At 33.7% G+C, this 27,169-nt stretch overlaps 1 protein-coding gene across 5 annotated transcripts in view; it reads right to left on the reverse strand.

Annotated features, from left to right (window-relative positions):
• nAChRalpha4 (nicotinic acetylcholine receptor alpha4) overlaps nt 1-27,169 on the reverse strand; it is a 220,107-nt gene that overhangs the window by 179,923 nt on the left and 13,015 nt on the right. For 4 of the 5 annotated variants that reach the window (XM_075291042.1, XM_075291039.1, XM_075291040.1 and 1 more), the window contains exon 2: nt 18,465-18,752. In XM_075291042.1, coding sequence (XP_075147157.1) covers nt 18,465-18,668 — 204 coding nt within the window. In that variant the 5' untranslated portion in view covers nt 18,669-18,752. Of the gene's footprint in view, nt 1-18,464; nt 18,753-26,852; nt 26,978-27,169 lie in introns of those variants that run through there. The other variant, XM_075291041.1, reaches the window with a different exon arrangement.

A 27,169-nucleotide genomic window follows, 5' to 3' on the forward strand; every position in this document is an offset into this window, starting at 1 on the left:
GATACACGATTAGTTAAAATTTTAGCTCATCCAGTGTATATGCAATAATCGATACATCAGTTTCAAATGAGCAGTTCGTTCTTCAAGGACCATATTTCCGCCAAATGTGAAGAAAGCTGATTGGAATAGGTATAGGGATACTTTCAATATGATGATACCGGAAATACCAGAGACAAATATAAGCACTGTGCAGGATATCGAACAAACTCACTGAAAGCTACATGCCCTAGAGGAAAGCCAAGGGGGAAAAATTGGACCGCCATGGTGGTCTACGGAGTTAAGTAATATGAGGAAATCCTGCAGGAGGCTCTTTAAGAAAGCAAAGTCCACAAGAGCAAGGTGAGAACTGAGCACAACTCTTTGAATGATTACTGTGGCACACCCAGAGAAAAGTGACCATTTCTTTAAGTTATGTTAAATGAACTAATTTTGAAGAAAGTTGAACTTCGTATAGCGCCAAAGAAATATTTATTTGCCTGAACGATGTGATTTTAACTGAATTGAATTCATATGTGTAATGATTTTATTGATTTCTTTTCATTCATATGGATAAATCTTACATATATGTGGCAAACATTTTACTTCAAAATTAGAACTTCTTAGTTACGTTTTTAAATATAGTTTTATTTATTTATATAGGCGCCTATTTTCAATTTTTATAAATCCCAGAATTCGGGATTTCAAAATATAGAATCCCGGGGTCCCGAGATTTCTTCGTGATCCCGAAATTTTTGGTATTTTAAGTAATAATAACAAAACAGCGCCAAAAAAATGTTGTACCTTAAACCAGTTTAGTTTAATTCAATTTTATTAACAAGAGAACATAAGAGTAAATTGAAATGCAATTTAATATTGCTATCATACTTAGCTTACTCAGCAAAACTTTTTAGAGTTTTGATTAGATTATGTATATTTTCGTACACTTGTGTTAATTTGTTTTTACTTCATCGTTTTAAGTAACTTCTTAAAATTATCAAGGCATCCACATTTTTATCAGATATACGCGATCTTGTCATATTGTCGATGGACCTTTTTTATTGCTTTTTGTTTTATATGGCACGAATTCCATTTCACATGAACTCATTGTTCAAAGGAGGATATTATCGTATACTACGATTTTTGATGTATACCTCATGTATAATAAATTCTTACTCAAGGTGTACCATAAATGTTTAGTAACTCTATTTGTCGGGTATGAAATCTAAGGGCACTTTGCACTGAATATAAATATTAATAAATAATGCTAAAAGCCACAAATTTAACAAATTGGACTTAATTTTTCGGGATCCCAATAAATCCCGGAAATCAAAATAAAAAATCCGGGGATTCAGGATTAATCCTGTCCCGAAAATCCCGGGACGGGATTTATCCCGGGTGACAGCCCTAATACAGCATCGAGTGGCCTTGAAATATTAGTTTAATATTCCACCATTTCCAATTACATGTAATGTTATATTTTCTCAACCACATAAAATAAATTTTGCAACATCTACCTTCAAGTTGCTGTCCAACGATTGTGTCCTCCTTTCAATTTCTACAAATATAAGAACATCATAAACCAATGTTTTTGCACAAAAGGTTAGCGTCACTGAATGTTACCAGATAATTGAAGATTCCAAAATGAAGACGAATGAAGGGGTTGCTATTCTGCTGGTGTTTTCTTGTTCTTGTTAATTTTCAAACAAAACCGAAAAACTTACTCACTAATTTATAACAACAAATATATTATATATTTAATTTGTATTTTTCCGGCTATTATGTAATTTTTTAATAATCGCTAGATTTTGCGACGCTGCGCATGCCACAAAAACATGATTCCAACTGAAAAGACAACCCAAGCGCAAACATATCCATTACACAGATGACATATATCGATTACAGGTCGATAAACGAAATCTAGGAAAATTTTCTATATTCTAACAAGTGGGTTTCCTTAAGTTTTGAAAGGATTGAATACTTCTTAGTACGAGTGAACTAAAACATTTTTCTATACTAATCCTTATTCATATACACCATAAGCATTCTATAATATGGGAAGTCAGATTTATTATTTTATAAGAATTTTTACTAAATTTGACGAAACACGGGTTTAGTTCAGTTTTGTTCATTGTTCATATGAATGCGATGTTATCAGTGATTATACCCCGAGAAGAAATTAGGGTTAGTAAAATTCCACACCTTATTCTAGTTAATGAACTATATCTACCTGCATTCTGTTTAGTATTTTTTACTAAAACAAGTAAATTTTATTATTTTACACACAAATTTAACTTAATCAAAATAAAATGGTTAAACTAAATTGATGACCATTTTTCAATAACTCCGCTCCAGGTTTCATTAAAACATCGGAGGGCAATTGGACAACGTTCAGCGAGGAGACGCTGAAGGTACTATTGGATATACATTTCCTGGAAATCAGACGATTGAATCATGTTCTGGCGGTGCAACAGAGGCTCAGCGGTCATTTCCTATCGAGGAAATTGGACCATTTTGGACCATTCAAATCCCCGGACCTGATGGAATTACTCCGGCGTAGTTACAAGCAGTGACCGAAAGAATGACGGTGATATATAAAGGATGTATAAACTTAGCATATATCCCAGGAAAGTGGAGGGAAACAGAAGTCGTTTTCATACCTAAAGCGGGAAAAGCCTCTCACTCGAGTGCGAAGGATTTCCGACCAATCAGCTTATCCTCATTCCTACTTAAGTCTCTGGAGAGGATGATAGATATTTATCTTAGAACTAGCATCGATTCAAGATTGCTCTCGAAGTCTACTGAGACCGCATTGCATAAACTAGCCAGTTTTTTTTTGAAAGCTCACTATCTGTCAATGAATACACAACTGTGGCTTTTCTAGACATCGACGGGGCATTCAACAACGTCCATCCGAGCTCGATATTAGTTAGATTGACAACTCTGAATGTTGGCCAACGAATACTTAGGCTGCTAGACCAACTTTTAACGAAGAGGCGTATTTCAGCCACACTAGGACAAGCAAACATACAAAGAACACAGACACTCCCCAAGGAGAAGTTCTATCACCTTTTCTTTAGAATGTTGCTACTAGGGGTTTTTTTACCGGGATCCCGTTCCCGGGAATTCTCAATTTTTTCGCTCCCGCTTTCCCGAAATTAAATGCGCGAATTCCCGGGAAATTTTCTTTGCAGTATTTTATATTAGGTTAGGTTAGGTTATGTGGCAGCCCGATGTATCAGGCTCACTTAGACTATTCAGTCCATTGTGATACCACAGTGGTGAACTTTTCTCTTATCACTGAGTGCTGCCCGATTCCATGTTAAGCTCAATGACAAGGGACCTCCTTTTTATAGCCGAGTCCGAACGGCGTTCCACATTCCAGTGAAACCACTTAGAGAAGCTTTGAAACCCTCAGAAATGTCACCTGCATTACTGAGGTGGGATAATCCACCGCTGAAAAACTTTTTGGTGTTCGGTCGTAGCAGGAATCGAACCCACGACCTTGTGTATGCAAGGCGGGCATGCTAACCATTGCACCACGGTGGCTCAGTATTTTATATTAAATGGAGGGATAAATACTACTAAAACATAATTTTTAGTACCATTGGGTAAATCATCATTCTCATTACACTTTCAAAATCTACTTAACCTATTTTTAACTGTCATTTTCTTTGTAAATAAGGGACTTCAAATCCATTTTGAGTCTCATGTGAATGAGGTATAATTTCGTCTAAGTAGAGAAGAATATATAATATAATTTAATTGTTTTTGGTAGTTTTGTTTCTACGAATAAACTATGAAATGAAATAATTTAAGTAAAAAATTTCAATTACTTTGGAAATTGCATTCTCCTATTTGAATATGGTACCAAGTACACTGTTAGAAAAATATGTTTTTCATATGTTCCGATATAAACAAAATGTGTTTCGGGCACAATTTTTAAACACAATATATTTAAGTGCAAACACGTAATGTTCCTAAACTAGCATTAAATGTTTGGGACACATACGTTAACATGTTAGAATATATTATGTTTTGGACAAGAATGTTTTATAAAAACAAGTAAGGAAAGTCTAAAGTCGGGCGGGGCCGACAATATTATACCCTGCACCACTTTGTAGATCTAAATTTTCAATACCATATCACATCCGTCAAATGTGTTGAGGGCTATATATAAAGGTTTGTCCCAAATACATACATTTAAATACCACTCTATCTGGACAGAATTTGATAGACTTCTACAAAATCTATAGACTTAAAATTTATGTCGGCTAATGCACTAGGGTGGAACACAATGTTAGTACAAAAATATGGGAAACATTTAAATCTGAAGCAATTTTAAGGAAACTTCGCAAAAGTTTATTTATGATTTATCGCTCGATATATATGTATTAGAAGTTTAGAAAAATAAGAGTCATTTTTACAACTTTTCGACTAAGCAGTGGCGATTTTACAAGGAAAATGTTGGTATTTTGACCATTTTTGTCGAAATCGGAAAAACATATATATGGGAGCTATATCTAAATCTGAACCGATTTCAACCAAATTTGGCACACATAGTAACAATGCTAATTCTACTCCCTGTGCAAAATTTCAACTAAATCGGAGTTAAAAATTGGCCTCTGTGGTCATATGAGTGTAAATCGGGCGAAAGCTATATATGGGAGATATATCTAAATCTGAACCGATTTCAATCAAATTTGGCACGCATAGCTACAATGCTAATTCTACTCCCTGTGCAAAATTTCAATTAAATCGGAGTAAAAGATTGGCCACTGTGGTCATATGAGTGTAAATCGGGCGAACGATATATATGGGAGCTATATCTAAATCTGAACCGATTTCAATAAAATTTGGCACACTTGACTACACTACTAATTGTACTCCTAGTGCAAAATTTCAACCAAATTGGGGTAAAACTCTGGCTTCTGGGAACGTATTAGTTCATATCGGGCGAAAGATATATATGGGAGCTATATCTAAATCTGAACCGATTTCAATAAAATTTGGCACACTTGACTGTACTAATTGTTCTTCTTGTGCAAAATTTTAAGCAAATTAGTGTAAAACTATGGCTTCTGGGGCCATATAAGTCCATATCGGGCGATATATATATATATATATATATATATATATATATATATATATATATATATATATATATATATATATATATATATATATATATATATATATATATATATATATATATATATATATATATATATATATATATATATATATATATATATATATATATATATATATATATATATATATGGGAGCTATATCTAAATCTGAACCGATTTCTTCCAAAATCAATAGGTATATATTCTGAGCCAAAACACATACTTGTGCCAAATTTGAAGTCGATTGGACTAAAACTGCGACCTAGACTTTGATTACAAAAATGTGTTCACGGACAGACGGACATGGCTATATCGACTCAGGAGCCCACCCTGAGCATTTTTGCCAAAGACACCATGTGTCTATCTCGTCTCCTTCTGGGTGTTGCAAACATATGCACTAACTTATAATACCCTGTTCCACAGTGTGGCGCAGGGTATAATTATATGTGTGAATGTAAACATTAAGGGTGATTCTTTTGAGGTTAGGATTTTCATGCATTAGTATTTGACAGATCACGTGGGATTTCAGACATGGTGTCAAAGAGAAAGATGCTCAGTATGCTTTGACATTTCATCATGAATAGACTTACTAACGAGCAACGCTTGCAAATCATTGAATTTTATTACCAAAATCAGTGTTCGGTTCGAAATGTGTTTCGCGCTTTACGTCCGATTTATGGTCTACATAATCGACCAAGTGAGCAAACAATTAATGCGATTGTGACCAAGTTTCGCACTCAGTTTACTTTATTGGACATTAAACCAACCACACGAATGCGTACAGTGCGTACAGAAGAGAATATTGCGTCTGTTTCTGAGAGTGTTGCTGAAGACCGTGAAATGTCGATTCGTCGCCGTTCGCAGCAATTGGGTTTGTGTTATTCGACCACATGGAAGATTTTACGCAAAGATCTTGGTGTAAAACCGTATAAAATACAGCTCGTGCAAGAACTGAAGCCGAACGATCTGCCACAACGTCGAATTTTCAGTGAATGGGCCCTAGAAAAGTTGGCAGAAATCCGCTTTTTTATCGACAAATTTTGTTCAGCGATGAGGCTCATTTCTGGTTGAATGGCTACGTAAATAAGCAAAATTGCCGCATTTGGAGTGAAGAGCAACCAGAAGCCGTTCAAGAACTGCCCATGCATCCCGAAAAATGCACTGTTTGGTGTGGTTTGTACGCTGGTGGAATCATTGGACCGTATTTTTTCAAAGATGCTGTTGGACGCAACGTTACGGTGAATGGCGATCGCTATCGTTCGATGCTAACAAACTTTTTGTTACCAAAAATGGAAGAACTGAACTTGGTTGACATGTGGTTTCAACAAGATGGCGCTACATGCCACACAGCTCGCGATTCTATGGCCATTTTGAGGGAAAACTTCGGAGAACAATTCATCTCAAGAAATGGACCGGTAAGTTGGCCACCAAGATCATGCGATTTGACGCCTTTAGACTATTTTTTGTGGGGCTACGTCAAGTCTAAAGTCTACAGAAATAAGCCAGCAACTATTCCAGCTTTGGAAGACAACATTTCCGAAGAAATTCGGGCTATTCCGGCCGAAATGCTCGAAAAAGTTGCCCAAAATTGGACTTTCCGAATGGACCACCTAAGACGCAGCCGCGGTCAACATTTAAATGAAATTATCTTCAAAAAGTAAATGTCATGGACCAATCTAACGTTTCAAATAAAGAACCGATGAGATTTTGCAAATTTTATGCGTTTTTTTAAAAAAAAAGTTATCAAGCTCTTAACAAATCACCCTTTATATAAATTTACAAATTTCGAGTAAACATATATATGTTGTGATATTTTATTCAGGGAGAGACAGAGTGAGTATAGAGAAAGAATTCGGGAGGGTTGACGAAAGATATCAACATAACACAGCGAGAGAATCAAAAGAGAGCAATTTGCTTGTATGTTGTTTCGGAAAACTGTTTTACGTATTCATTCGTTTTGGCTATGCGTTTGGCATGTTAATAAGGCTTCGCCAAAAATTGGATATGCTTAAGACTACACGGACGAAAAAGACTGTTTTTCATATGTTTGGGTATAAACATTATATGTTTGGAACTCAAATTTGTAAACACAATATTTTTGAGTGCAAACATATAATGTTCATAAACTAGCATAATATGTTTGGGACATATATGTTAATATGTTAGAACATATTATGTTTGGGACATAAAATGTTTGTAAATATAATATGCTTGGATTCAAACATATATTAATTTAGAAATAGCCCATAAACATATATGTGTTTACAAAGAGAGACAAAGTGTATGCTGGAAGTAAAATAATGAAAGTAACCAATTGGCGCATTACAAATATATATACACAAAGAAAATTTCATTAAATATAGGAAAAATACTACGTGTGAATATAAACAAGTATAAATTTACATATTATGAGTAAACATATATATGTTGTGATATAAGACTTCGCCAAAAATTGTATATGCTTAAGTAAAATATTAAAATGAGTATTCGGAGAGAAAATTCATTCGGAACCAAGATAAAATATATTTGAAAAAAAGAGCATGAGTTTTGTTTATCATTTTCGCATTACGTGCACAATTTTTTTGTTTCGTCAAAACAAATCGGAACGTAGGACGAGTAAGTCAAAATATTCAAACAAAGGTAATTAAAGGGATCTTCATAAAAACTAACGAAAGGGCACAAAAGCAAGTCCGGTTCCAAAGATTGTGTCTCCACTTTAACAATTTTGATATTGATTCCGAACTAAAGAAGCGGAGAATACAAGTAAGGATGCTTTTAAGACACAATTCTCTTTTAAATGGGGTTTTGTGTACTTGACTCTACGAAGCACATTTCAATTTTTCTCTTTTTCAGCTTTTTTTCATATGCTATAAAATGTCGGTTAAAAACAAGACTTCCAGTAGAAATTATGCTATGTTTCAAGTAAAAAATGTCTTTAAAATAAAGTATTGAAAAACATATCCTATTTTTGAATGATTTTTGCCTTGTAGTCTACAAATTTGTAGTGTACAAATTTAAAGACAGTTTCATTAATTTTAAAGAATTTTTCTGAATTATTAAAGTCAAGTTGACCTTAGTCCAAAAATTGTTCTTTCATGTTATGATACCCATTTTTAAGTCAAATCACTTAATTATAACGACAACACGACTTCATTGAAAGTATCGACCTTTGAAGATCTATAAAAACAAAGATTAGTTCCTCTTTAGTAATGAGTAGTCCAAGAGGAGTTGACGGATTTTTTCCAAAATAAAAGCGGGCATTGAGTTCGAGTTTTGCCGCTAAAATTATTTCTCATTTTAGCTGCAAAACCAGAATAACATTACAACTTTTTCCGGTAAATTGTATTATAACATGGTGGGGAAAGATCCAAAGCAACAATTGAATAAGTTTATTTTCTTTAAAAGAAATTATTAAAGAGAAGTAAAAGGGTAAACATGACCATTTTAACGCGATAATACCAATTTATACCAGCCTTAAGAATTAAATTAAGTACAAAATTATTCGTTAATAAAAATTCATATTTATTTGTATTTCTAAATTAATGGTGTTACATGCTAGCAAACAATTGTTCACACCAAAATAAATGTATGTGCTGTTGTAAAATTACTGTTTAGAATTTAAATATAATTTATGTTGTTAAACAATGTTATGTTTGCATCGGCTCGTGGGCGCCGCAAGCTATGCTATATAAATATAACTTATAACGATAATTATCTCTTGATAACCATAACAGCTACGTAGCCCAGTGGTTAGTATGCTGGCTTACAAACTGAACATTAAATTGCGTATTAGAAGTAAAGTTTAGTTCCTCTTTATTAATAAGTAGTCCAAGATGAGTTGACGTACACTTTCAAAAATAAAAGCGGGCAATAGGTTCGCGTCTTGCCGCTAAAATTATTTTTCATTTTAGCGGCAAAACTCGATCCAAAGCAACAATTGAAAAAGTTTATTTGCTTTAAAATGAATAATTAAAGAAAAAAAAACGTGAAAACATGGCCATTTTAGAGCGATAATGCCAACTTAATTCCGGCCTAAATGTAAAAATGGCCATTTTAGAGCGATAATGCCAACTTAATTCCGGCCCTAAAGGTAAAAATGAAATTAAGTACAAAATTATTCGTTAATAACTGTTCATATTTATTTGAATTTCAAAATACGAGAAATTTTAAATACATTTATAATGGTGTTAAATGCTAGTAAAAAACTGTTCCCGCTTAAATAAATGCATGCACTGAAAAAACAGTGAACCCACCACGAAGGAAAATTTCGGTTAATTTTGGAAAATTTTGAATATTTTTAGAAAATTTTAACTAAACAGTATAACAAACGCTGGCATCACGCCGATGTCATAAAAATAAGTAAATATTTTTCGACAAATTCAAGAAAATTTATTAGACATAATTAAATTTTTTCACTTGCTAAAGAAAATTTTGTAGTTTGAAGGAAAAAATTGGAGTTCAAAATTGCAAGAATGTCTTTAGTGACATACGAAGTTCATGATTAACGAATTTGTAATAAAATTTACAAATTTAAAGAAATATTGAACTATTTTGTGGAAGACACGAATTTAGTTAATCTTTATCCTTCATTTGTGTATATTTTTTCCTCGGTTTCAGTTAATTTAACTAACGTACACAAAAAATTATTAGAGTAGAGGAAACTTTCTCGAAACATAATAATTCCATGAACTAAACGAAAGTTAAATTGGCTTTAGTGAAATAGAGAGTTCACTTTTTTTTAGTGTGTGTATATTATAAAATTATTTATGTTGTTTATACTCGACTTCACGCTCTTCTTTTGGTAGAGTTTTTGAATTTCTTCGAAAATTCGAAACTTTTACACCAAAATCATTTTTTCGTTACAAAATTGTTACTTTTGCAATTAAAAAAATAATATTTTATCCAAAGGCTCAGTAAATTTCGTTTATATCAAGCACTGTTCTTTTCTGACTCTAAATCTTTAAAAACACAGATTTCGAAGTTTCATTGTAAAAATTTATTTTAATAATATATAAATATAAATACAAAAAAAAAATTGGTGTTCCGTCGGAGCAGGGATTGACCAGGACCCTTTGCATGCAAGGCGGACATGCTAACCACTGCTCCACGTGGCCAACAAATATATGTTTCTGTTGAATAATGTTTTCTTTGCATCGGCTCGTGGGCGCTGCAATCTATGCTATATAAATGTAACTTATAACGATAATTGTCTATTGGTGACAATAACAGCTACGCAGCCCAGTGGTAGTGTGTTGGCTTACAAATTGCATGGTTCCCGGTTCGATTCTCCGTCCAGGCGAAAAGTAAAATTAAAAAAAAAAAATTGAATAATTTCTTCAACATTATTTGTATTACAGAAAAAGGTGCCAAGAACTAAACAATTTCGTGGAAGTGCAAATTATGTGAGGGAATGACCACAATTTTCTTGGCGAGAAAATTCTTCCAAGCATATAATATTTTTGGGCTCAAAATGCTTCCAAACATATAATATATTCACATAAAATAGAAATAACACTGTTTCGGAAATATCAAATAATATATGTGCTTCCTGCAAAATATGTTTGGAACATATATTATAGAAGCGATTTTTTTTTGAGGGTGTAACTGTAAATCTTTAATAACCCATATCTGGAAGTTTCATTATAACAATTTAATATAGTATAAATATAAATGTGTAAATTTAAAAAAAAAAATGGTGTTCGGTCGGAGCAGGGATTGAACCCACGACCCTTTACATGCAAGGCGGACATGCTAACCATTGCTCCACGTGGCAAACAAATGTATGTTTCTGTTAAATAATGTTTTGTTTTTGCATCGGCTCATGTGCGCCGCAGACTATGCTATATAAATTATAACGAAAATTATCTATTGATGACTATAACAGCTGCGTAGCCCAGTGGATAGTGTGTTGGCTTACAAACTGTATGGTCCTTGGTTCGATTCTCCGCCCAGGCGAAAGGTAAAATTTAAAAAAAAAATTATAAAATTGGTTCGATTCTCCGCCCAGGCGAAAGGTAAAATTTAAAAAATTTATAAAATTGAATAATTTCTTCAACATTATAGGTATTACAGAAAAAGATGCCAAGAACTAAAAAATTTCGTGGAAGTGAAATTTATGTGAGGGTATGAGCACAGTCTTCTTTTAGGAAAATTCTTCCAAGCATATAATATTTTTGGGCTCAAAATGCTTCCAAACATATAATATGTTTACATAAAACAAACATAATAATGTTTCGGCAATATCCAATAATATATGTGCTTCCTGCAAAATATGTTTGGAACATATGTTAGAAAAGCGATTTTTTTGAGGGTGTAGTTGCCTTGCCCGACATATATCGTCGGGGTTCTAGCCAAGATTCTAACTGGCAATTGGAAGGTTCTAACAGCCGATTAATACAAGGTATTTTGCACGCTCACCAAAGGGAATTTCAATACCCCTAAGGATATGGGCTTAACCGTGGGAGTTTTGCGATCTTTGCAGTAGAAGACTAGTTCCGTACATGCAGGATTTACCCCAAGCCCATTCTCTTTCGCCCATTTCTCAGTCTTCCGCAGGGCTCTCAGTATAATATCTCTGATTGTGGATGGGAATTTTCCCCTGACTGCTGGAGCCACATCATCTGCGTATGCCACCACTTTTATCTTTCCTTTTTGTAGGGAAACCAGAAGGTTGTTTATAGCAATATTCCAAAGAAGAGATTAAAGAACTCCTATGTTTGCTGGTCCTAGTGTGGCTGAAATACATCTCCTCATTAGAAGTTCGTCTAACAGATTAAGTATACATGGGTCAACATTCAGAGTTGTCAGTCCATTTAATATCGAGTTCGGATGGGCGTTATTGAATGCCCCTTCGATGTCTAGAACCGCCACGATTGTGTATTCATTGACAGATCGTGAGCTTTCAATAAAGCTGACTATTTCATGTAATGCTGTCTCAGTAGACCTGCCCTTCCAGTATACAAACTTCAATCGACGCTAGTTCTAAAATAAATATCTATCATCCTCTCCAGAGTCTTAAGTAGGAATGAGGATAAGCTATTGGTCGGAAATCCTTCGCACTCGAGTGACAGGCTTTCCCCGCTTTAGGTATGAAAACGACTTTTGTTTCACACCACTTTCCTGATTGATTTCCAGGAAAATGTGCATCCAATAGTACCTCCAGCGTCTCCTCACTGGACGTTGCCCAATTGCCCTCCGATGTTTTAATGAAACCTTGAGCGGAGTTAGTGGATGCTACTACCTTCCGCAGTCTGGAAGCCTCGGACGTATTCACAATACTGCTGCAGTAATCATTCCAAGAGTTATGCTGAGCCTTTCTCAGTTCTCGCTTTTAACCTCTCAGATTCTTCTTGTAAGCGTCCCAATCCTAGGAGTGACTCTCCTATTATATTAATGCACCACTTCCCCATATAATATGATGTGCTTTTGCGTCGCATCTCATAATGAGTTTTGTCTTTGTTTTCTTAGACTCCTCAACTAAAGTGTTAACGGTACACGGGGGCATCTCCCTATCATGTTCCATGTAGACCGAAGATACCCAATATTTACATTTGGCTATGTCTAAACTGGCAACGACAGTGTCTGTATTGCACATTGAAGGAAGCAGAAACAAGTTGAGCTCGTTTTTAGCAATTATACAGGCTCGATTTACATCATTACCAGTATACTGCAATAGTTTGAACCCCGGAGTACTTAATTCACATATTTTGTTTCTATAAACATATGGTTCTTGAATAAGAACTATATCTATGACCCCTTTCATGAGGAGAACTTTTAAGGCATCACAAGCAGCCTTGCAATGGTGAAGATTTATCTGGAGGATCCGTAGGACCATCGAGATTTTCAACAACCGTCACATCAGCCGTTTCAATCGAGTCATCAAGAATGTCCTCTTCACAGATCTCGGTGACTCTCGCAATAACCATCGGTTCAACTTTGGCGAGTTTTGAGGCAGTATAAACCTCCTCTCGCATACGGTGTCCATCCATGTCTGCATCTTTGGTATCTCCCTAGACTTCGCAAGAAGATCTGCTTATATCTGATTCAAACAGAGCCTTGTCCATTTCTGAATCCTTTAGCTGATCGTTTTTATATACCTTCAGTTGGATATAATGAAAGCCATATCATACACGGCAATGGGACTTTTCTAGATGTAGCAAAGACTGAGTGTTCAATATAAACACTGCATGCCGTATTGGTCCATCCACTTCATCCAAACGGCCAATCTTCCTATCAGCTGTTGGAGGATCTAGATTGCATTGTTTCAGTCTATTTAAAATAGATTCAGGGTCAGGAGGGTTTGCAGGTATCCACGCATGTGCTCTAGATCTGGGTCTATCTCTTGGTCATTGTCCAAATTTATAACTTTAGTCGATACCCGTCCACTGGACCCTGAAGTTAGCCACCCAGTGGATGACTTTGAATTTCACTGCATGGTGGCTTAATTTACCACCACACTTGAAATTCGCAATAATTACTTATTACAATAAAATAATCCGCTATTAAAAACACGTCCGTTCAGTTCGACATTTGAATGACGATATTAGCAATAACAGAGGTGGCGAATTGGCTGAGAAGTAATGGTTCAACAAATGTTGGTATTAATATATACTCACACAGTCAACCTGCAATAAAATCCTTTGACTCTGTGTTCCTTAACTCGAAAACGGCCATCGACTGCCGCTAATCTCTCAACGAGATGGCTGAGCAGTACAATATACACCTAATATGCGTTCCTGGCCGTATGAATATACCGGCGAACTGTGTAGCGGATGAATTAGCAAGGTTAGGAACTACCTCACATATTCCAGAAGAACTAGAATCTGTTGGTATGCCTCTGGCTACCTGCAAATTCTTACTGCGTGAGAAAGCTGTTATGATGGCAAATGTTGGATGGGAGAATTGCAAGGGTGTAACGACACCAAACAAATATGGCCCAATTAGACTTAAACCGAACACTAAATATGCTAGTGTTCTCAAGACGTCAGATATCACTCCTGATATCTGCTATAACGGGTCGCTGCCTGACCTACCCCACAAAATTGTTATCGAACAAATTGCTATATTGCAAAAAGCAAAGATTCATAAGTTTATTAGGACTATTGAACTATCATTAATTGCTATATAACATTGTCACAGATAATTTCATTGAATCAAAAATTTACAATGGGTTTACAAGGTTAGAACAAATTTCTTTGAGATCAATGGTATGTTAAACAAATTTTTGGTGACATTATAAGTCAAAATAATATTAAAAGTCTAACAAAAAATGCCACAAATAATATTAATTTGTCTTAAATTTCGTTGGCGACGAAATACATATTTTATCTTACCCCATTTTCATGAAGTTCCGTTAGTGCTACGTTAACTGACAACCTTTTAAAATTTATTTATGTTAACTGGCAGTTAATGCCCACTGGAGCTACATGAAAATGGCCATTGAAATATATCATTTTTAGCAATGTCATTTGTTAGCTTCTTGGCGATATATGTACACAGTAACCATCAATGATAATCTGGGTCAAAATATCATTAAAAATTACAAAAGATTCATTTGATTTGAAAAAAAGTTTCATTTGCATGATTATTAGAACCCAGATATTAACATCACGTACCAAATTTCAACCATATCATATGAAATATGCACCTCCAGGAAGCTTTGAAATCTGTTGATCAGGTTGTATTATGGGCCGATATGGAGCAATTTTTATATGGTATAATTATGTACCAATTTGGACCAATTTTTGCATGTTTATTAGAGGCTATATACTAACACAATGTATCAAATTTAAACCAGATCAGATGAAATTTGCTCCTCCAAGAGGATCGCTTTATATGGGAGCTGTACCTAAAAGTGGTCCTATATAGCCCATTTGCAATACCATTGACCTACACCAATAACAAGTACTTGTGCCAATTTTGAGGTCGATAGTTTCTTTCTTTCGGAATAGAGGTGTGCACGTGACACGAAATTGTCGTGACTCACGTGTGAGTCGTGATTCACGCTGACGGCAACTCATAAAATTATTCGGGAGTCACGACATTTTTCGTGAGTCACGATATATTTCGTGAGTCACGACATTTAAAAGATTTTCGTGCGTGAGTACAAATTTTCCTTTCGTGAGCGTGCGTGAGCGTGAGTCCTACCCAAAAATATCGTGCATGAGTGTGCGTGAATAAGATTTCTCCGCCGTGAGTGTGCGTGAATGTGAGCAAAATATTACTCACGTGCACACCTCTAGTTCAACAAAGGGCGGTCGGACATCGACTCAAACCAATATTTCCACATCCTATGGTCGAGGGTATAAAAAGTACCGAATAAAATTGCAAACAATGCGTTTTGTATTTGCGTCTGCTCAAATATTTGTTGCTCCATTTCTTCTAACGAATCAGAAAAATATTGTTCATATGTTTTTAATTTTTCTGTTAAAAGACCCGTTTCATGACCAAAAATATTTTCGTACTTCCTATGAATTGCAAAATAATGTCCCTGAAAATTATGTGAAAATGCACTATGTTAGATAATCTTTTTTTGCATATCAAGCATTTATAAAAAATTCTTGACATCAATAATTATTTTCCCTGTACTTATTCATTTCGTATTGAATATAATCGCTAGACAATATGCGACAACACATCCAGCTCGATCCATTGTGAGACTGAATCAGGGATGGAAAATACAATTTTTAAGAAAGTACAAAAAATTTACTTTTTTGAGCGAAAAAGTACTTTTCACTAAATTTTAACAAAAATTCCATTGGAAGATTATTGCGAAGAGCTCCCTTAAATTGAATTTTAAGGAAAATAAAATTTTGTTTGTCAACTCCTAAATTTTAAATATTTTCTTTTTTTAGCCTTATATTTGCTTACAAAGTAGTATTGTAATCGCGGTTGCCACAGCTACACTTTATGGTACTACATAAATTTTTTGTAGATAAATTAAAATAAATTTTTTACAAAATTTTCTATAGAAATAAAATGTTGACAAAATTTTCTATAGAAATTCGATTTTAAAAAAATTTTCTATAGAAATACAATTTGACAAAAATTTTCTATGGAAATACAATTGACAATATTTTCAATAAAAATAAAATTTTAACAAATTTTTCTATAGAAATAAAATTTTGGCAAGATTTTCTATAAAAATAAAATTTTGCAAGATTTTCTATAAAAATAAAATTTTAACAAAATTTTCTATAGAAATAAAATTTTGGCAAAATTTTCTATAGAAATAAAATTTTGACAAAATTTTCTATAGAAATAAAATTTTGACAAAATTTTCTATAGAAATAAAATTTTGAAAAATTTTCTTTATTTTTGCAAAATAAAAATGTTAAATTTTTCTCCAAATGTTGGTAGATTATTTTTGTCTCAAGTTTCGACCGTAACTGTAATGTTTTGCATTATTTAAGAACGCGATCGATAACTTCTTATCTACATACAAAAAAATTTCACGAAAATTTTTCCAATTAAAATTTTAATTGAGTTTTAAAATTTTTTTTTTGATTCAACAATTGATTCATTGATTAATTGATTCAACAAATTTTTTAATTGAAACAAAAATCAATCACAAAAATAATAGTATCAATTAATTTTTTAATTGGATCAATTAATTTTTTTATTGACCTACAATTAATTTTTTAATTGATACTATCATTTCTGTGATTGAAGACATTTCAATTAAAAATTAATTTGATCAATTAATTTCGTGATTGAATCAGAAAAAAATTTGTTTGTGTGTAGATAGTGTTCGTGTGGAAACGTAATGTAGAATCACGTGCTTTTTCGACTAAACATTATTGAAATTCAAGCAAATCGTATTTATGACTATGGCTGTTACAATATCGAGATGTTCTTCCCGCATGAACTTGTCTGTTTTGCCAAATTTGTAAAAGACTATTAGCAAATAAGTTTGTTAAAGACTTTGGCAAAGTATTAAAATTTTTTTTCAAAACTATTGTACCATATATCTGATATCGGCTCAAAAATGTCTACCCAAAAAGTACTAAATCATTCGCGGGGGTACTACGGTACTGACCAGGGTGAAAAAGTATTGAAAAAAGTAATATAGTACTGCATTTTCCATCCCTGGACTGAATAGTGTTTCGACAATACTCATTCATTTTGCAGTGTGGAGAAACACTGTTTTGTGCTATTACTGAGCGAGAGAGCGTTTTGGAGCGTAAAGGGGTGGTTATGCATCCAAAAAAGACTCGTCAGCGTACCAGGAAAAGTGCAGTACAATAGTACTTTTTCAATACTTTTTCACTCTGATCAGTACCGTAGTATCCCCGCGAATGATTTAGTAGATTTTGTGTATACAGTTTTGAGCCGGTTTCATGGTACAATAATTCTTTAACAAACTTATTTGCTAAAGGCTGTTTGCAGTATACTTTCTGGAAGAGAAGTTATCGATCGTGTACTAGAACAATGAGAACAGCAACAATACTACGGTAATATTCGTAAGTGAATTTAAAAATAACAAAAACAAATAATTTTAAATTGTGGATTTCACAAACACAATTTGATTTCCTATTATTTTTTTATGTTAAAACTTTTGAACAGTGTTAACATTGAAAAGCAGTCTTGAGGAGCTAGAATTCAAATGGAAGCTCTTGACAATAATCGCCTAATGGAATTTTTGTTGTGGTTCTGCAATATTTTTTAAATAAAAGTATGGAAAATCGTTGAAATCAGGAAATTGAAACACCGTAATTCCATTTACATACTATGCGTTCATTGCGTCCGATGATTGAAGAGTTAAAATTTCTCTTTGAAATCAAAAGCTCGAATAGTCTGCCGCAAACAGAAAAAAATCAACCCATCCATCAACGTACAGATTGACGCATGGTGTGTAATTCAAGCTTTATATGCTTTTATATGCTTTTCTTATAGACAATCATTGTTCTTATGAAAAATCAAGTATGGTGTTTTTATTAAATTTCTTATATGTGCTTATATCCGTTACTAGTACTAGTAAAGGTGGGTACTATGTTCGGTTTTCGCGATTATTTTTCCTGAAATAATCAAAATTATAAAGGAAAACAAACATATTCCCATAACGTCTTGCCGAAGTTTAGAGGAACAAGAAAATGCGCATCAATTGAGTTAATTTATTTGCTTTATATTGAACTGTTTTAATAAAGTAACCGCAAAAATTTCAACTCGAAAAGCGAACATAGTACTTACCTTAAAACGAGTCGCTGTGATTTTAATAGGCGAGTTTATAAACCCATTTTATAGTGCAAAGCGTAAACGACTTTTAGATATTTAGATTAGATATTTAGATTACTAGTGGACATGGAAATATTTGCTTAAGTTTTGGTACAATCGATTATTCTAATTGCTAATACGTACCACATCAATTAATTGAGACAGCTTCAATTTTATACAGACTTTAAGGACATCGGTTGTATTGACGACTGGCCGAACAAGTTTATTGTAATTGCTTAGAAGATCGTCATATAGTCTTTTAGCATCAGGGTTACCAGCTACAGCTCCATGTACCATAAGTGCAGATAGCAACCATGCTCGTAAGGTCTCTGCAGTGGTCGGCTTCATTATGTGTGTTTTAACTATTGTTAGAAGGTGCACTTTGGTTCTCCAACCGTATGCATTCCAAGTTTCATTTTCTTTGGCACTTATCTGTTGAAGCAGAATGTATTTATTATTACTATAAGTTATATAATTATGTATATAAAGAGAAACTAAATCGTAATTATTCCATAATAATTATTCTAACATATTTCCGAAAAATTGAATTACCGCCAATTTGCCGACGTTTTCTGTGTAATGCTCCGTTCTCATTGCTGTTCTCTAATCTCATAATACGCCGTTCTCACCAAGCACGTTTTGCGGTATGAAATGTTTTCCCATTATGAGCGAGAACAAAAAATTAAGTTCAAAACACAAGTTTTTCTCAAAAACATGTAAGTTTTATAATGTAAACCCCCCTTATTTGGAATATGCTCTGACTGAACATACTCTTTTCAAAATATATTTGAAAATATGGAAATAAATTTCATAGAAAGAACGAACGAACAAATATATGCGTTTTCTTCTTATAATTATTGGATATAAGAGAAAACCGCTCTTATCTTGACCAATCACGCAATGCTTACTATTCTGAAAAAAGCTGTCAACAGATTTTTATGTACTTCGTGAAAAAAAGTCTAAATATTTTTAACAAAATTGAATAATCCACCACGTCAAATGCCTTTATGAGATCAAAAAACACTGCAGTCTGCACTGTCTAACTCACCATACATGTAATCAATAACTTCTATCACTGCTTTACACATATTACAATAGGAAGTCTTCGGTATAGGCAAGATTCTTTGAATCTTCATTGCATTCTTTTACCATACTGTTAAAAAGTCGTTGTAAGTATCTGAGAAATCGTATAACAGGTTGGCGGATAAGTCCCCGGTCTAACAAAGAAAAACACATTTTTTTGTCAAAATTCGTTTTTATTATTCAACATAATTCCCTTCAAGAGCGATACAACGATTATAACGACCTTCCAATTTTTTGACACCATTTTGGTAGTACTCCTTCGGTTTTGCCTCAAAATAGACCTCAGTGTCGGCGATCACCTCTTCATTGCACTCGCGCGGCACCCATTTTGCACAGAGCTTCCGCATATCCACATATTGATGAATGATATGACCAACACGTTCCTTTGATATCTTTAAGGCCTCTGCTATCTCGATCAACTTCATTTTACGGTCATTCAAAATCATTTTGTGGATTTTTTGATGTTTTCGTCGGTAACCACCTCTTTCGGGCGTCCACTGCGTTCACCGTCCTCCGTGCTCATTTCACCACGCTTGAATTTTGCATACCAATCAATTATTGTTGATTTCCCTGGGGCAGAGTCCGGAAACTCATTATCAAGCCAAGTTTTTTTCCACCGTATTTTTCCCTTCAGAAAACAGTATTATATCCATTTTGTTCACAATAACAAAAGTTGCTTCACAAAAGACGCTTACAGACGTCAAATTTTGACACGAATCATTTAAAGGTTGGTACTATATAAAAATAATATGAATTTAATACTAGCGACGTCATCTATGTGTAAGACCGGGGACTTATCAGCCATATGTTATTTCCTGGGCAACAACATTTGAACTGTGATATCATCGAGTCACGCGGCCTTATTTACTTCCAAACTTTCAAAAAGATTCTTAAGGTCTTTACCAGGGCTGTGGAGTCGAGCCAATTTTGCTCGACTTCGACTCCAGCATTTTCCATCAGCCTCGTCGCCGACTCCAAAGTCGACTCCGGGTTCTATAACTAAATCTCATTTTAGTAACACTTTAATTGTGAGGGTATTAAAAATGGACCTATACAAATTATCTTATTTATTTATGTGTGCAAAAGAGCTCTAAATTTCATATTTGACGCCCACTGAACTCTATTTGAAGCTTAAGACCAATTGGCTCCATTGTTCGATAAATTAAATTATGAAATACGTCTATATACAGACCCGTCATAATATGAACAGATAACAATAATATTCAGCATACGTATTTATAAAATCAAACAAAAATTAAAAAAAAAAATCAGCTTCAAGACGATTAACAAGTAAAATCCAGTTATGGGTGTTATATAAACAAATAGCCGATATCAATAAGAAACCGTTAATTTTATTTTGTGGGCCCAAAATAAACTTACTATCCAAATTTTAGTCAAATCGAGTGAATGTGGAGCCTTCTATGCGCTCAAGAATCGATTTATGGAAGGCTATATAAAAATTTGGCCTTATTTTGTATATTTATTTAGAGTACCTAAATTCTTATATTTCATGTTAGCCTGATACCGAAACAGGCAATTGACGTCCAAATGCGTTATATCTAATTATACAATTATTTTTCGAGCTTTATGGACAGATATAGATTAAGGAACATGGTTAATAGAGCCATTGAAAATAGATAGATTTGTATCTGTCGTTTTCTTTTCAATGGCTCTATTAACCATGCTCCTTAATCTATATCTGTCCATAAAGCTCGAAAAATAATTGTATAATTAGGTACCTAAATTCTGGTAAATCATATCGAAATCTTAAGTTGGCAAGCAATACTAGACCCTTTGGCAAATCCAGACTAACCTAATTTAACCTAAGTGCTCCAGAATCCAAATCGTCAGATCGGTCCGACGGCGGCGATTATATTACACCCTTCATACATCTTTTACACTTCTACAAAATCACTAGGCTTTAAATTTAAATGGACTAATGCCCTGGCATGAAACACAATTTTAGTAAAAATATGGGAAATGTTTAAACCCATTTTTATGCATTAGCGCAAAAGTGCGTTTATGATATATCGGGCGATGTATGTATTAGAGGTAACATACAAGGTAACGGATATAAGCACATCTCATATGAAAAATATGTATAAAAGAAAGTTAATAAAAACACCATACTTGCTTTTTCTTAAGAACAATGATTGTCTACACCGAAAGAATTCTCTTCGTTAATTTTACGAAGAATTCTTCATTAACTATTCTTCATGAATTCTTCATTCAAATGTGCTTAAGTGTATTTCTTTATTCTATTTTTGTATGCAAGTCTATGCTACTTCTCATTTGGGTGATAGCGCGCTATGAATAAAAGTGAAGCAATAAAACTAAAAATTATTGAAAAACTTAAGATGTAAAGTAGTGATCATTTTTCACATTTGCAACCACAACCAAATGCGACTATAAATTTTTTTCTAAAAGTTCGAAATTTTTTAAAAAAGAAGTACGAAAGTTTTTCATAAAAAGTACACAAATTCTTCATAAAAACTACGAAAATTTTGTAAGAACTTTTCTTCGTAAAAAGTACGAAATATAAAAGTTTCTTTGGTTGTAAAACAATGACAAATTTCGTACTTCTAACGAAATTTTTCGTTCTTTTTACGAAGAAAATTCTTTCGGTGTATAAGAAAAAAATGCATATAAGGAACAACAAGTGTGTGTGTTTCCGAGTTTCTTATATTCGTTACATACTGTATAGGTAAATTTGAGGGATTTTTTTATATCTTTAATGGATTTTTTTAATTTTTGCTATTTAGCAGTGACGACGATAGGGGATCAGTTATGGGTTTTTAGACAATATTTGGTAAAACCCCCTAAAAATGGGTCTAAAAGTTAAATATTCTACCATTTTTTCCCAAATCATGGGTACATATATACAGGGCCGCCTTTAACCTTTTAGAAGCCTTGGGCATATTAGTATAAAGGGGCCCCTATGACTTTGACAGAACACTATTTTGTTATAATAAACAAAACAAAATAGATAAACAAGGTTATTATTGCTACTCCCATTAAGCGAATAGGTAAATGTAATATTTGCCACAAATATAACTCCCTGAGCATTCACAGATTACGAGTAGTGATTAAAAATCTATGTAAGAATTTTATTATATTAGAATTCAAGAAATTTCAGTTTATTAATTCTTTTGTAAAAAATACGAAAAATAAGGAGCAAAGGTAGAATTAAAAATTTTAAATAATCGATCGATGGTTGATGGTACTTAAACCAGCAACTGTAACGATAAAACAAAATTGATTAGAATACGCGACAGAGCAGATCAACTTTAAACGACTTACATCTTTTACAACTTTTTACGACTCAATCACCTTTTCTCATGGACATCAGAAGCTGGCGTTAGGGAGACTGGCATCAGAGGTGCCGCCTAATTTATGTCGTTTGAGGAGGAACCCTTCCAAACAGGCAAAATCGTTAGGTTAGTTTAAAATGGCAGCCCGATTAAATTTCAGGCTCACTTACACTATTCAGTCCATTGCGATAAGGTAAAATCCTTAATCACTTGTTCAGATTCTATGCTTTTTAGCACATCACATTCCAGAAAAAAAAAATGGAAGTACTTCTAAGGGCACAACTTTAAAACCACTTCCAAAAATGTCCTCCAAAGATGTTCTTTATTTTAACTACTCAGGGAGTTTTTTAATTAAATTTTTTATAATTAGATTTTTTCATATTTTTAATTGTTAATTTTAACTTTTTTTGTTTCAAATAGGTTAAAAACACAGCAAGAATTAATAAAATGGTACAAATTATTTAAATTTTGTCAAAAAAAGCTAAATCCATTCAAGAAAAATTGTGAATTTTTGGAAAAATTTGATGTCAAAAGTTTCGAACAAAGGTTCGAAATCAAAGGCATCAAAAATCATAAAAAATTATAAAAAAAATTATTTGACAAAATATCAAAATTTTTTTAATTTACATCACAAACACTGAATTCGGATCACACCTTAAGAAGTGAATCAAATTCAGTGCAACACACCTTAAGAAGTGAATCGAATTCGGTGCAACGGCTATGGAAATGGTGGACATCCGTCCTATGACAAGCCCGTGTTAAATTCATCGCGCCAATTTAGCACCACTTCCGGATCCAAAAAGCACATTTTCACTACTTTTTGGCGACTCTTTTTTGCTGGGATTCTATGGACATCAGCCATCTTCCTAATCTTAACCTCTCTTGAAGCATTTTACTTCTCAATTCATTTTTAATTTTTTTTAGTTTGGAAAAAGAACGTTCGCCACTGCAGTTAGTAACCATCATGCCTAAAAAGATTCTCATTGCGATGTCTACAATTGGAATGTGTCGTCAATGTTGTTTTCTTTCAAAAGTTGATATATTTTTAACATATAATTAGTTCCCTCATTTTCACTGCCCACAATTTTCAAGTATTATGTTAAATGAAAACATTCCATTTCAAAATCTTTCTCATTAACATCTTCATAATAAAATTCTGCAATCTGGCAGGAACTAGGGGGCCCAGAGTGTCCTTTGGGAAAGAGGGGTCTGCATATTAAGGGAGCTATATTTAAGACTTAACAAATTTAAATCAAATTTGGCAAACATTAGTAAAATGTTAATTCCAGCTTCAATGTAAACCTTCAAGTTAATCGGAATAAAAATTTGGCCTATGGTAGTAATATGAATCTAAATCGGACGTAAGATATATATAGGAGCTTTATCTAAATCTGAACCGATTGCAACCATTTTTAGCATACTTGGTGATACCATCAGTTGTACTATTTGCTCAAAATTTGAAGGAAATCAAAGTGCAACTCTGACCTCTGGGGCTATTTAAGTGTATATCGGACATTTTTTTATAAACACGTCAAATCGGTGATAAATATATATAACAACTATATCTAAATCTGGACCGATCCATAGAGATTATCTTTGAGGCAAAAAAAGAGCTTTTGCCAAATTTGGCGACAATTGGACTTAAATTGCGAGCGGTTTCCAAACAAAAATACATGAATAGACAAAAAGACGGACAGACAGACGAACTTAGCTAATTCGACTCAGAAGTTAATTCTAAGACGATCGGTATAGTAAACGATAGTTTTTAGAATGACCCTTCTTGGCGTTACCTACAAATGCACAATTTTTTATGACCTACACCACAGTAGTGGTGAGGGAAAAATTTTTTCCGGTGCGACCTATCATCGAGCGTGAACTCTACTGACATACGTATATACGTATCTTCTTAATATAAAATTGAAAAAAATATTAAATAAAAACCAATGTTTCGAAAATTTTCAAATAAAATTTAATGGTTCAATTCAGTTCATCTTCTAGTTTAACATCCTACAAAACAGGGAATAATTTCCATCAATGGAAGTTTAATTTAAATACCTATGTAGTTAAAATAAAGAACATTTTTGAAAGTGCGTCTAGAAGAACTTCCAAAATTTTTTCGCTGGGTGGTCTAGTAATGAAAATATTAAGTGTTTTTACAATTTTGGTTAAGCCGTTTTCGAATTAAGGAACGCAGAGTTCAAATATTGGGAATTAGAGTTTCAACCTTTTTGCCGAAAAGTGTTTTCGCTAGAGTGTAATCCACTACGTTAGGCACATCTGGCATTATTTGGAGGACCGAACTGTGACCGTACATTTTTTCCGACCACAGCGATAGCTCGCGCAACTGCACAGCTGTTGTTGCAGCTGATTATTTGGCCAAAATGTCTGAAGGCAATAGATGCAGCATGACATTAAGGGAATCTATTCCTGTCCTACTAAATGCGCCTGAGACACACAAGCACGTCATACGCTGAACTTTATCTAAACCAGTCGGTTGCTGAAGTGTCGGCCACCAGACTACAACACCATATAGCATTATAGGTCTAACCACTGCCGTGTATAGCCAATGCACCATTCTCGGTTTTAGTGCCCACTTTTTCCTATTCCTTTTTTCCAATTCCTTTTTTTGCTACCGAGGCTTTTCTCGCCCTTTCTTCAATATTAAGCCTAAAATTCAGCTTCCTGTCCAAAATAACGCCAAGGTATTTTACACACTCACCAAAGGGAATTTTAATGCCCCCTAAGGAAATGGGCCTAACCGTGGGAGTTTTGCGATCTTTGCAGTACATGACTAATTCTGTCTTTGCAGGATTTAATCCAATACCATTCTCTTTCGCCCATTTCTCAACCCTCCCGGTTTCCTTCTCTATTTCTTTCTCTATACTCTCTCTCTCACACTCTCTACCGCTCTCTGAATAAAATATCACAACTTATATATGTTTACTCGAAATTTGTAAATTTATATATGTTTATATTCACACATATTATTTTTATGAAACATTCGCGACCCACACATAATATATTCTAACATATTAACATATGTGTCCCAAACATTTAGTGCTAGTTTAGGAACATTATATGTTTGCACTTAATTATATTGTGTTTAAAACTTGTGCCCGAAACACATTTTGTTTGTAGCGGATCATATGAAAAACATATTTTTCTAACAGTGTACTGAAAATAAATTATTGCTTTACAATCAAACTATAAAACCATAAATAGACATGTTGATACTAGAGATACGTTAGAAGTCAACGCCATCTGTGAAGTTGTATTGGCTGGACTTTCATTGGATGTTAAGATCGAGTTATTATGGAAATATGGCCACTTTGTGGGAGTTGGGATATTTTTCCATCCTTTAATCTTAAGTTTATTCTCTATCTATCTATTACTATATTAACTGGTGTAGGAGTGTTAGTTCAAAAAAAGGTTTAATCATCGTGAAGTCATCGAATTTAAATTATATTGAAATTTTGATTGAAATTGTAATTATCGCAAGAATATAATCGTAAATTTGTACCACAAATAAAACTGAACTAAAGAAGAAATGCTTGAATAAACTAAAATAAGAGAACAAACTAAACCTTTACAAGAATTTTATTGTGTCACTGCATGGTGTTTTCAACTTGTGCCATAATTTTCTTTTTTTGTGGATAGCTCCAGAAGTGCTCCGCCGGTGATATAAAAAGTCCCATTAGATTTGGGAGGCTAAACAGGTTTAGTACACTAAAAGACAAACAAGGTCCTTCGAACCGGATATAGGAGCAAGAGGAGCGTTTTGTATGAAGCACAATATCCAAACAAGTGCAGTGTTTTAATTATAATTGTTGAAAATATTGAAAAACTAAAAATTTAGTTACTTGAAACGATTGAAATCCCTCCCTAAAGTCTGCGATCTGGCAACCCTCGACCTTCTCTCCAGCATGCTCATTATTTGGATTGGATCAAATGTATTGTTGTTGTAAGAGTGGTTGGTTTTTTTTGATAAATCAATATATTAAATGTGATAAGGAAACCAAAATCAAAACTAAAGTGAAAAGTGAAAAATAAAATGACTTATATTCAAACTGTTGACAAGTGAAATAAAAAAAAAAAGGAACACACAACTTGTGCAAAAGTTAATAAGATCTCTTCTCACCAGTGTGTTTTGGTTGTTTTACTTTGCTCTTTTTGGTAAATGCCTGGAGTTCTGGTATGTTACTTTAATTATTTGATTTCTATCCTTATATTTTTTCCTTTACGGCGAGTGCACCAACAGCGTACGTACGTATATGACTTATATTTCTCTGTGCGAGGTTAATTTTTGGTTTACTTTTGAGCCGGACACTTGTCATATGAAGAGGTATCAAATTGATCTTAAAGCGAAAGTTAATAATTTCAATGAGAGAAAGAGAATCCTATTTACTATTTGATTCACTTGGACACTTGTCATATAAAGAGGTGTCGAAGTGATCT

The sequence above is a fragment of the Haematobia irritans genome, chromosome 1 (assembly GCF_050003625.1).
Source record: "Haematobia irritans isolate KBUSLIRL chromosome 1, ASM5000362v1, whole genome shotgun sequence".
Lineage (NCBI taxonomy): Eukaryota > Metazoa > Arthropoda > Insecta > Diptera > Muscidae > Haematobia > Haematobia irritans.